The sequence below is a fragment of the Neltuma alba genome, unplaced genomic scaffold (assembly GCF_004799145.2).
Source record: "Neltuma alba isolate B1F8T4 unplaced genomic scaffold, ASM479914v2 tig00012508_pilon, whole genome shotgun sequence".
Taxonomy (NCBI): Eukaryota; Viridiplantae; Streptophyta; class Magnoliopsida; order Fabales; family Fabaceae; genus Neltuma; species Neltuma alba.
Genome location: NW_021636976.1, coordinates 113,227 through 126,682, shown reverse-complemented (window position 1 = coordinate 126,682; position 13,456 = coordinate 113,227). Strand labels below are relative to the sequence as shown.

Genomic DNA, 13,456 nt, shown 5'->3' with positions numbered 1-13,456 from the left:
CCCACCTGAGCCGTTAGGTACATGTTTGTTGTTTTTCCACGAATAATCTTCGCCGTAATCTAATATTTTTGTGTTTGCAAAAGATTACAGGCCATAGGATGCTTTGGATTGTAGTGAGCCGTTGCAGTCAATGCTATCCGTTATCTCTATTCTGAACGTTGTGCTGTGTTTGCAACATTGGGATCAGGGGTAGCAGTTGGAATTCAAAATTGAATGATCATGTGATTTTGAAATTGAAATTGAAATTGAGATTTGAAGCTTTCCAACTTATAATTGTTCAGACGATCACAGGATAAAATTAAAATCCATTATTGGTCTTGCACTGTATTACTTGTTGCTAATAAAATGTTGGCTAACTGCTAACTCCTTAGCTACGTTAACGTTGGAATTAAATAGCAATATTCTCGCTTATGATGTTATTTGTTCTGTCAGGTATTTTAGGTTTATGTCTTAGTTTAATTTATTAATATGAGTTTTATTAGGAAAAAATGGGGAGGAGTATCCCATTAAGAATTTTATTACTGAGAAAAATCTAAATCAAAGTACCTGTACTTTGTGTTTATGAAATTTGCAGAGTATTAATGTTTTTTTGTATATAAAAATTTATCAAGTCTTTCTTATCAATAAAATTTTTAATGAAAGAAAGACTTTTTGACAATTTTTTTTTCTTATCTATATGTGTGACATATAAAAATTTATGAAAAAAAATTATATTATTCATATGAAGCTTTTCTTACAAGCATTAGCCTATAGTCTAATTTCCTTCAATGTGAAGTTCTACCTCTGATTGTCAATGTAAGAGTTAGTTTAAAATTTAATTTGGTCATAAATATATGATCTCAATTTACGTGGTCTCTCAAACTTATTTATTTATTTTTAAGATAATACTTGTAATAGTTACACATGTTAAATGTTTTATCAAATCTAGTTCTAGCTAATACACATGATTAGCAAAAGTATTTTAAGAAAAAAACACATATTTATTACAAATAAATAACTTAATTAATTTTTTTAATTTATTTAAATTAGTTAACTATTTCTTATATTAAAAATCAAAGGTAGTATAAAAAACAATATGTTTTTCTATAATTGAAATCGCAATGTGAAAAAAGTAAGGGAACTGCAAACATGGGTTTCGGCCCATTACCTTCAATTGGGTTTCATAACTTATATGTGCCCATCCCACCTTTTCGGCCGAAAATACTCACATCGCTTGGGGAAAGGGAAGCTGAAATCAGGGAGTGAATCGCAAGCAGAGAAAGATGATTTACAGAAAGTGGTCCCTCCTCACCGGACCGGCAGCTATTGTCGGCGGCATAGTTGGCACCATCGTTGTCGCTAATCTCGTTATCGATGTATTTTCCTCCTATTCCTATTTCTCAATACCCTCGATCTTTTGTCCACCTCTACCGTGGTTAATCCCATCTCAGATTTGTACGAAAGCGTTAGTTTTGATTGTTTATTGAGTATAGATGGGTTTAAGTGATCTTATTTTCTTTCGTGATTCCGCTAGTTTAATCTGATTGGTTATCGTATAATGGTTTTAGTTTTGTCTTTTGACCCTCGGAAATTATCCTTTGATTCGTTTCTTGGCTTTGCTGATTGCTTTAGGCAGAATGAGAAATAATGAAATTCAAATATGAGTTTTAAGTTGTAGAGCTTCTTGCTTTATTTTACCTGGAAATGTGAATTTTTGTTTTCTTTTGTGCTCTTGGGCGACATCTTTGTGAATTTTCGCAAGGGTTTTGCTACTTTTGTCTCACAAATTAAAGCTAAAGTAGCCTACAAAAAGGATTGATGATTTACTACGAGGTTGATGATCTACTGGGTTGGCTATTCGCATGGAAGTCTTTGTATCTGATTGATTGACGTGGTTGATTTGATCTTGTGCTAATTGTAGTTGAAACTTGAGTATCAATGTTATCTGACCCAAGGCCTGTCTAAGTTAGATACTGCTTTCGATCACTAGGCGTCACTAGAAACAGGGAGATATCATAGTATGTTTTGGCTTGTGCACGTGTGTGCATGTTCAAGCAAGGCATATTAGCGTAAGAACTGGACCTTGTTCCCTCAAGTCTGCGACCTAGACCTATTTGTACATCACATTTGGAGGTTGCATTGATTGACCGAATAAGCAGATTGTGGAACTATACAACCTGCATCTGCAAGAAAATATACAATTGCCTCTACAGTTTCCTTGATTTTGTTAATCAGAAAACAAGAACGGAGTATAAATGTCAAAGTGGAATGAAATGCAGAAAAATCAGAATGAGTTATTTTCACTCGGGGAAAAAAAGAGAGAAAAAAGAAAAAGAGAGATCAGAATGTTTCCTTTAAAATGAAGGGTCGACTATAAATTTTTCTTTTTCTGTAGTAAATTTTGTCCGATTCTAATGTTGAGATTTAGTTGGGTTTCTGGCAACTGCTACGTTGTGTATATTGCTGGCTGTTGGCACAAAGCATGCTTATTTTAATTCCCTTGGTGATTGTAATTGACTTTCTGGTAATGGAATATGCAGAATCCGTTTCTTAAAAGAGAGAAAAGGAACCTTGCTGATCAACATGCAACGAAGTAGGAGAAAAGATCTCAAGGGGTTTAAAGTCGGGATGTCTTCTAATATTTGTTATGTGATCTCTCTGTGTGCTGTTTTGCGAGAGTTGTGCTTCTTAGTGAATAATTCTGGGATTCTGAATGGAGTCTGGGGTCTGGATCCTAGTCCAGATGGCTGTATCTGATGTTTTGCTTACAGAAGTTTAAGAGGACCTGCTCTTCCTTTCTGAAAAGCCAGATACCATGTTGTTTTATCTGTTCCATTTCCTCTTCAAAATACCCTCCTCATTCTTTTTTTTCTTCTTTTTTTTGGTGAAATACCCTCCTTATTCTATTTATCAAAGCTTGCTGCCCGGTTATTATGTCTTAGATATTGACTTAGAGATGGGTGGAGCAGCAATACTGACATTTTAATCCCTTTTAAATCTCCAACGGCCTTTTTTTTTTTGGGAATAATGTCTTTCAAATAAGAACAACAAAGTTAATATAATGAAATGTCAATATGTAATCAGATACTTGTGTGGTACAACTTAAAATATCATCCCGCTTGTAGTTTTGAAAAATAGAATGATAAGACACAAGACAAATGCAGTTATAAGAGAGTATAGTGTTAGAATTGTTGCGCAGCAAGAGAATTTCAATCTTTGAGGTGGCCCACAATTTGTGAATGAAGGTTGGGCATATTTTATGCTGGTATTTTGATGGTTGGAACGTTAAAATATTGAACATGAATGATTAAGCAAAGAAAAAAGACTTATGTAGTTAGTTTATATCTTAATTGAATCAATATATGTAAATTTTTTTAATGTATTACTATTATTTATCCTATAACAAATTCTTTTTGCCAACCTTTTTGTTAATATTATTAACACTTTAAATTTCACTTGCCTTAGTTTAGTTGGACAAAAATATGCTTCCACTATCCCTCAACCGAATTTTGTAATTTGAGAAATAGGGTTAATACAATTTTGTGGCCCTTTAAGTGTGTTCTAATTTTAGTTTTAGTCTCTCAATTTTTTTTAATTTAAAATATTAGTTTTTATAATTTAATAAAAATATGATCATTTTGCCTATTGATGGTTCAAAACTTATAGTTTAAAACTTGATGAGTTAAAACAAAAATGATAACAAATTTGAAAGACCAAAGATTATATTGACTCAAAGTATTAAAATTAGTTTAAAATTATGAGTACATAGGAAATGTAATTTAATTTTTTCAAATATATCTTTATTTACAAGTGAATATTTGAGAGTAAAAAAAGATAAAAGAAAATGTATAGGAAAAAGATAATAAGTGAGAATATATTAATTAAAAATAAAATTGATGAAAATATATTTAATGTTTAGATAAACCCAAAAAAATTTGTAAAAAGAGGCAGATCAGTGTGAAATTTGAATTTATAATAAGAGACGAAGAAAATATTAAGCATATAAGTCTAAATACTCAAAAAAAATTTTCTTAAACCAAATTTTAAGGCATTAAAGTTATTTTTTGTGGTGTTATTTAATAAAATTATACATTAAAATTTCAAAGGCTTATTTGCTCATCATCTAAGTATTTGAGAAAGACTTGAAATGTATTTATGAATCTGTCCACCTCCTCGTTCTCTTCTTTCATAGGAACTTCGACCCCTTAAAAGATATCATCCACTTTAACATCGTCAAGTGTCATTAATTTGATCCCTAAAAAGATATTTGAGAAATTGTTATCATCAAATTCTACTACAATTAAAAGGACATAACAAAATAACCATGAGAGTAGGGAAAACAAATTCATAGATCTTACAAAAATGACAAAATTTGATTGGTATCAAAGACATGCGTAATGATGAGAATGAAATGCATAACCACATAAGATTTTACCTATAATATAGTTCAGTTCATTTATTAAAAAAAGTTCATATAGCACAATTCTCATCCTTTAGGCTATGGAGAAGGATTTGAAAGACATTCATGATCCTTCTACCTCTTCATACTCTTTCTACACAGCTACCTTAACTCTCCAGGAGAGATCCTCCACCTTGACATTATCAAGTGGCATTAATTTCATCTAAAAAATATTCCAAAAAAATTATCATTATCAAGCTCTCCATGGCTGAAAAATGATACAAGAATAACCAAGAAATGAATGAAAGCATATTTTTAAAATGCTAGCAAGAATGACAAGTCTTATATTTCAACCATATTTCCTAGTGCAAACCTTTGCATTTGTGGATTTTAATTGTGTAATTAGGCTAAGTTAGAGGTTTTTATGTATCAAGGGTATAAAAGTCAATTATGTATTTTTATATGATAAATCTTGAGTTTTATTCATTCATTAGCTCTTATGTATCTTATATACTTTGGACTAGATGAACATGAGCTCAATTTAACTATCGCAGGTGGATAAAAGCTGAAGAAATCAAAGAAAGATGATTATGCCAAGGTTCATCACAGTGAACATCTCTAAATAAGGGACGCAGATCCACTAATTTAAAAGCTGTCGTTTTGAGTTTGCTGCGACAATCATTTTGCTTCGCCGCAGGGAAAGGATCAGAATCTGGATTCAAATCTGCAGAATCGCGCACATTCAGGGGAGGAAAGAAAATATCACAGCAGCATCCACTTGCTTAATACAGCTGGCATTTTTTCTTGTAAAATTTGCCCAAACACTTCAAGATTGGAGGAATATAAGCTATAGAAGATTCAAATCATCACATTTTATCGTTTTCTCTCCATTTTGACATCTCTCTTCCTCTCCTTCTCTCTCTCTCTGCGTTTTCTGATTCTTTCTCATTTCCATCACTATTTTCACACCTCTTCTTGAATCTACCATGACGTCCATTGGAGCTTGGTCAAGTGAAGATTTCGTCCATGAGTGGCTAGGTTCCTTATTCTTCTCTCACAGTGGCAATGGCTGGAGCTTGGAGCAATTTAGGAGAGTTTCAACCGGTTAAATCTCTTCTTCTTCATTCTTTAATAATTCTTAGGTCTTAAAAATGCTATTTGATATGTAGATGGATTGTATTGGATTATATTTGTGTTAGAGATTTAATTGTGTATCTTTGGAATTTCAAGATTTGTGTTTGGCATTTGAACTTCATATCTTCAATCCTTTGTAATTGACTTGGTTTAGCTTTTGCTTTGGAATTGTTTAGACTATCTAATGGCAATCTAAGGTGGCTTAATTGTTAGATTTCTTTATATGTTGAATGCAATTCTTGATTCTAATTCTGCTAATTGTGCTTAATCAACCTATTTGTGGTTAATTCATATTCAAGGTGGCTTGGTATGTGTTAATCCATTTAGGCCTAGATTAAGAGTTTAACAATGAAATGAAAGTTTCTCTCTTACAATGGCTTAGACTTTCTTCATTTCAAATGATTTGGGAGTTAGCTAGCTATTAAGTGGAAAATCTCTTATAGGAGATCAAAGTAACTATGCTAGAAGACGATGAGGAGAAGGACATGGTCATGAATGTCCTCCTCAAGAGCCCAAAGGATGAGAATTGTGCTATATGCACTTTTTCATAATTGAGCCGACTCATATTGTAGTTAATGTCTTGTAAGATCACTTGTTTCACTCTTATTATGTTCGTCTCTGATATCAATCAAATTCTCAGTGGTTCTTTGAAATCTTCCTTTAATCACCTTAGGGGTTCAAAACAGATAACCGTAAAGAAATATACAATAAAATAGCATAATCCGAGTCGTATCACTTTAAGGAGCTGAAATGAAAATGATTAGTAGGTTAACTATATGTAAAGTTAACAAGTTTGGGGGTTTTGTTTGTCTACTTCTAAATGAATGTAAATGACTTGTTTATGAATTTTCTCTTTTAGAATGAAATAAATGAAAGAAAATTCATGAAAGGCTAATAAGAACAACAAAGAATTTGATGGTATTAGAAAGGGACACGATGAGAGTGAAATAGGTAGCTACATGGAACCTTAATGATAACATGCTCAGGTTCATTAATCGGGAAAGTGCATATAATTCAACTCTCATTCCCTACCTCAAGAAGGACTTGAAGGATATTTATGATTATATTTGATAGTCTCATATTCTCATGTGTTTTAATTAGGATTTTAGGAGATTATTTCTATGATATTTGTAAAAATTAGGAAAAAATATGGCAAATATTTTTTGATTGGATTTAATGGATAAAAATGGATTTTATAGTAGCATTTTAGCTTCTTTCTCAAACAGGACATGTGTTGTTGTGAACTCAAGGGTAATTTTGAAAAATGCATGCTCAAAAGGAATTCCAATGAGCAAGGGAGATGAAGTGAACAGAAAGAAAATTCAAAGGTAAGAAGAGTCCGATTTCCATCACTAATAGAATTAACTTTCCATCCAAACTCAAATCAACACCTAAACAAAAAAGAGTAATGGAAGTAACTAGAATTAATTCATTTTTCCAGCTGGGCTAATCAAATTCAGTTGAAAGCAAGTTATAGAGAAATATTTTCAACTAAAAATCAAAGAGAATAAGAAGAATTGAAGAGGCCGAAATGTATAAAAGAGAAGTTATGCCACTTCATCACACTCAGATTCACTTTCATGCAGACCCACTCTATTTCCTTCTCTCTTCTAATTCTCTTCTAATCGAATTCCAGCTCTGAGTTTCTACCTTGAAGACTTTCCATTTCAAAGATCAGATCTATGGAAGGTTCAAGCTTTCAGCCAAGTGTAGCAGATCCAGTCTCTATGGGTAGCCGGACTTCATTCTTCCTAGGAGTTAAGCCATGACCTGAGCTACTATGATGCATATGGAGTCTTCATTCACATTTTCCATTTGATTCTTATAATTTAGATTTAATCGCTAGTTGTAATTTAGATCTGAACTTGCTGATGATAAAATGTGTTCTGTCATTTAGAATGGAGTATGAGTTGTGGATTATTCGTACTATGTAATTCAACGTTTATTCTTGCTTTTGAGTAGATTAAAGTGTTGCTTGATTCCAGTAGACTTAAGTGTAGCACTCTAAACAACTAAATCATGGCAGAGGAAGTTTTCTCTATTTTCAGAATGGTTAATTGCACAATACCTTCATCCACTTGCTGACTCCTTATCTTTAATGAGCAATGATGGCCAAATATAACTTTTAGGAGGTGATTTCTTCTTATTTCATCAACATTTTGTTAATCATTTACATTGTTGTTTTCCACTTTGTCATAAAACAAAAAACTCAAATAAACAGTTCATCTAGTCTATCTCAATCTAATTCCTTCATTAATCACTTCTAGTTTTAATTTATAACAATTGCCAAAAATTCTTGAGAGCTACTTATCAAGAGATCAACATAAGATTGTTCACTCTATTCCGTGGAAAATAATTCTGGAAATTGATCGCTTTATGACTAGTTTATTACTATCCACATCCTCATCCTCTTTTCGTACAACTACCTGAACCCCGAGAAAAAGATCTTTCACTTCGACATCGTTAAGCAGAATCAATCTGATCCCAAAATAATATTCAAGAAATTATCATCACCAAGTTCTACCATAGCTAAAAGGGGATAACAAGAATTACCAAGACATGAGGGAAAGATAATTTATAAAGAGCTAACAAGAACAACCTTAAATTTGACCACTAGTAAAGACCGACACAATAAGAGTGAAATAGGTTGCCTCACGAGACTTTAACTATAATATGGTTTAGCTCATTTATTGGGGAAGTGTCTATTGCACAATTCTCATCCTTTGGACTTTTAAGCAGGACTTGAAGGACATTCATGATCCTGTTTACGTCCTCATCCTCTTTTTGCACAACTACCTCAACTCCTTAGAAAAAGATCATCCACTTGAACATCATTAAGCAGCATTAATTCGATTCCTAGAAAGACATTCAAGAAATTGTCATAATTAAGCTCTATCATACCTAAAACAGGATAACAAGAACAATCAAAAATTGAGGAAAAGTATATTAATAAAAAAACTAAAACGAATGACCAAGAATTTGACGCCCATGACGATGTAATACTTGCACTCCTTTGTCTTCTTCAGCAAGCACTGATCTTGGTTGTTTCTATCCAATTTCTTTGCAAAATCTTTTTTAATTCAAAGGGAGTGTTATCCTTTACTCCCTCACCTTCCTCTTAAAAACCCTGACCAAATTGCAATTTCTTTTTTAATTTCCGATAGCCATTTTTTTAATTATGGAGAAAGGAAAATCATAAAGCATAGATTGTCTCTTCATTAAGAAAAATAAATTTTATGTAATGAAATGTAAACATGTAATATTTTTGCCAAGAAAATATGTAAGAAGATATTTGTATGATAAAAGTTAAAATCTTTATCATATGTAGTTTTGAAGAATTAGAATTAGAAAATAGACTGTTGGAATTAGACGAGAGTGGAGGGCCAGGATTGTTGCGCAGGAAGAGAATCCAAATGCCTTTGAGATGGCCCACAAAATTGGCTTTGAAAGTTGAACATGTTTGTGCTTAAACAATGAATTCTTGGAAGATAAATGATTGAAGAAAAAAAATGCCGCGCATTATACTATAACTCATAAGGCCAGTTATTTTCTTATGCTGCCATTTCATAAAATTACAGGTTGAAATTTCAGTTTGCAAACAAGGCAAAGCAAAAGGCATGAATGGCCTATTTTCTCCAAAACGAAACCTTTCTTGCATTTCCTCCGATGAACACAAACCCCAATCGTCATATTTTGCAATAAACTACAAGGTAGCAGGTAGCGTCAGCTGCAGATTATCAAAGCTGTGCTTCCTACAAGCCACACCGACCCAAGCACATTGTTGAGCTTCAATATTATCTGCCTTTGACAAGCATTTCCATTACCAAATCGTTCCATGAGTCAATCGGTCCCGGCAAGCACCAATGCAAACAATCGTTCTGAACTTTGGCATTCTTATCCCTTGCAAATGGCTGGTATTGCCGGTACGGCCCCGGGTGTCCGTCCGGTCTTAAGAGTGACAGAAAAGTTGTGTCCAGAAGTTTCAAAGTTGCGCCATGGTTGAATCCTATGGATGCGGCCTTCTCAAATTCCTCTAGCTCAATGTCACGCATAATGGAATCTACATCTACGGGATCAATCTGACCCTCTTTGAAGGGCACTGTTCTATTGCAATACCCTCCACTAAACCATTCTCCATTCTCAAAGTGGTCCGGTGTGGTGGTTCTGAAGAAAACATTAGCATTGTGGGGAGAGTTTGTGATGAAGTTAAACACCAGTTTTAATGCTTTCCGGTACGCATAGTCAAATCCTAACTCTGTTAGATTCTTTCCTGGGCAGTAATGGCAGCCAGTGACAGTGTCATTCTCGTGGTATATTGCACTCTTGAGAAACCATTTGCCACCAGCAATTACAACATAATCAAAATCCTCATACCGGTTGGTCCATTTGTCGTCGAGGTTGTCCAGATAAAGCTGTATTTCTGAAGAGGAAACTCCGTTTATGTCCTCAAAGATGGCTGATTTTACAAGGAAAGGGGCCCATATTACTGAGAGTGTGAAGTTGTGAGTGGGGAACTTCCATGTTTTGGATTTGTATTCCTCGTCGTGGTAGATCTCAATAGCTGGTTCCGCCTGCACAACAATAATGAGAGAAACTTGGTCATGTTCTCGCTTTGTAGGACCATGTTTGCAGCAAACAGGAGACAATCCACAGGGCTGCAAATAGGGAAGCCAGGTTCATATGTGGGGACAAATCTATGGACTATTATAATGCCGATCAACTAAGCAAGACAAAAGCAATCACGTCCCAAGGTTCAGCATTTTAGATCATTCATTCGTACATATGCTATAACCAAACCAAAAACAAACCGGTCAAGTTCATCTTGGATAAACTTTTAAATGTTAGATATAAGTCTTTCTGAAAATTTTACCACATGCACTTGCACATTTGTTTTTTCAATTTCATTCCCTCGTATTTGGCAGTTCGCACTTTTAATCCCAAAACTAATCTTGAAGGAACTGTTAATAAACCATGAAATCTCCCGGGTCTTTCCATGATTATGGTAGGTAAAACTCCCTGGAAAAGGAAATTATGCCATCTTTAAAAGCAGTGGACCAAGGATGAAGATGCTAGCTGTCCTCCACTGCAAATTAAATTGCTCAAATTGACATATTCTTACTCTCACTTTACCTATCAATTATACACAAATCAGATTAAGCAGATGCGTGCAGAACGCAGAATATGTCTCAGATCTCAGATATTTTTATGAACAGAGTCCCTTTATCGCAGGTATTGGCTTTTACTGGATTGAAAAATGCTAAAGGGAAGTCCGATTAAACACAGTCCACACAAATTTCCTCCAAAATAGTGAAGACAAAGAAACTGATGTACATATTACAGTAAGTAATAAACGATAATGTAATTAGTAGAGAAGTAAAGGCTTGTCTCAGACAAAATTCGAAAAGGAAATTACCAAACAAGAACAACGATTTCGAACCAAATTACGGGCAAAGCGGGTCAAAAAAATGTAACTTTACCTGTGAGAGTATGCAAAGTAGGGACTGGACATGGTTACGAGAGATGGAATCGCCAATAAAAGCCCAGGATTTATCCCTCATGAGATGAAGAAATTTTGGTGGATTGAATCTGGGTAATTCACAGTCCCTTGGACTCCACCTCCAGTACAGGTAGCCTGTGTCAGGACGTCCGTTTCTCATACAGTTTTGATGATCTTCAAGCTCAATGCAGGTCTCATTGGTGTACACTGGACCAGATGGGTCCGGCACCCAGTCACCCACAAAAATGTCACATTTCTCTGAAACTGCATATTTTTAATGGACATTCATCACTTGATAACCAAAAATAGCATTTGACATTCGATCAGATTTAGAAAAATTTCTTTTCAAGTATTTGCTACGAACCCAAAAAGGGTACATTCAATAAATTCACGTCTTTCTGAAAATCCAACAATTGATCGTATCATTAACTCTGTGCTTCTACAGTTTCAATGCTTTAACTGAAACTTACTAATCACTTTCCAATCGTTAACTTCATAAAGTCGCAAGTAAAATCACCTAAATCGAAAGCGAGAATCAGAAATACTTGTGCCCATGTGTGATTGCTGTTTTGATACTAATTTAATGATTTAACGGGGGCAAAAGCCATTTCCCAACATCAAAAACTGGAAAATTTTGAAGCATCAGTACTTAAAAGACGAAGCTTTATGTTGTCTGGCTAATAACACTGTATATCTTGTTATATTCTGGTATTTGCATCTCTGCTTCTTAACCAGAAAGCCTCAGATTCGTTGCATTCCCTGGAATTGAAACTTAAGAATAACGGACAGTAACTGACTCTGCAATACAACAGAATATGCAACGTCTTGGTGTTTCAGACAAACATGAGATAAGTTGAAATAACAAGAGTTATATTCCACTTAATGCATGTCTTACCGGAATCAAGGTGAACAATACACTTGGGGGCCAAAACTGAAAATTTCCTCACCTTTCTGGGATGTTTGGCTCTGGTTTGCCGGAAAATCAACAGAATCAGGAACTTGAGGGGGAGGAGGAGAAAGTACAGGGGACTCTGCTTTGTCGTTATTCGGAGCAAGAGGTGTCTCTACCACTAAGAATAAGCTGAAAGAATCAGACAACAGAAGGCGAATAGCGAGACCCACCAAGAAAAATGAGAGTAAGCACTTGAGAAAGGCCTGGTTTTTGTGTTTTTGAGGGAAAATGGGTTCGAAGCGGACCTTATTTCCTTCATCATTTGGAGTTGAGAGAAACCATGAAAATCTGAGGAAGGGGAAGAAGAAGGACAGGTAAGAGCAACAGAGACTAATTAACTAAGCATTCTTCTCTTGACCAAAAAAAAAAAAGAACTAAGCATTCTTCTCGACCAACCAAACTATGCTTAGCATGGAGATCATTTAAGCAATGATTAATTATTATTCATTTAAAAGAAAGGAGTGGTTTCTCTTTTCGATCTTATAAAAAATAAAATAAACGTACAGATTGCCACAACGTGCCCATTCGCTGAAACTTTAAAAAAAGGCTTGAAAATAAAAAATTTTAACGAATAAAGGTTCAATCAGTCTTCTTAAGTTATCGTTTATGATCACCCTCCTCCGATTTTTCCAGGCGGCGGATAATGAGGGAAGTTACTTAGGTTGTTATTTTTGTTACTCCTTTTGTTTTATTTATAAGATAAAAAGAAAAGATATTTTTTATCCTATAATAGGGTATTAAGAAAAAAATTTTGTATGCATGTACAAAGTTACCCTTCATTTATTATTGCATTAATTTTATTTACCTGAGGAATAATGTACATTAAATATGGATAAAATTAAAAAGTTGTTGAATTTTAAATAAGAGTTAACGAAGTTTAAGGATTTTTTTATCTATATAAAACATGTTGGAAGTGACTTATAAATAAGATTAGAAAAGTATATTTTTTGTTTTTTTAGCTTGTAATGTTTTTGCTAAAGTGATAGTGTCCAGTATTTATTCCCCAAAAAAAAAGTTATTGTTTATATTTGAAAAAATATAATTTAGATTTTTTCTATGCTATAAGAATATTTTAAGCTTATAACTTAAAAAAAAAAAAGATATATAAGAGATCATTCTAAAATTAGCCGAGATTTTGTAAAACTTGTGCGTAATAAGCTTACTGACTTTGACGTTTGACGATATGTTGATTTGTTTAGCCATCTGAAGTGATAACGAAATATTTTGACCAAATTAAAAACTATGGTAATGAAAGATGTAGTCATTTAGAGTAAATAATTTAATTTCATGATCGTTAGTGACAAATAAGAATCATTTAATTGAATGGTATTTTGAAGAGTATGAGGAAGTTGAGAGGGTGTCGAAGCCATTTTTTTATTATTTCAAAGACAGGAAAGAGGATTTAATATTAATGATTTGTGATTGAAATTCATGGATGGGTCATATGCTTGCTTGTGCCCCAGCTTGCTTGTGCCCCAGCTGGCTTGAGCTTTAG

General features: G+C 33.8%; 1 protein-coding gene across 1 annotated transcript; it reads right to left on the bottom strand.

Moving 5' to 3' along the window:
* Positions 1-9,008: 9,008 nt before the first annotated feature.
* Positions 9,009-12,304, bottom strand: LOC114727784 (protein trichome birefringence-like 25). The gene is given in 4 exon segments (XM_028914521.1): positions 9,009-10,083; positions 10,990-11,273; positions 11,957-12,184; positions 12,187-12,304. Coding segments are annotated over 4 exon segments (1,326 nt in total). The 5' UTR covers positions 12,224-12,304; the 3' UTR covers positions 9,009-9,306.
* Positions 12,305-13,456: the final 1,152 nt, after the last annotated feature.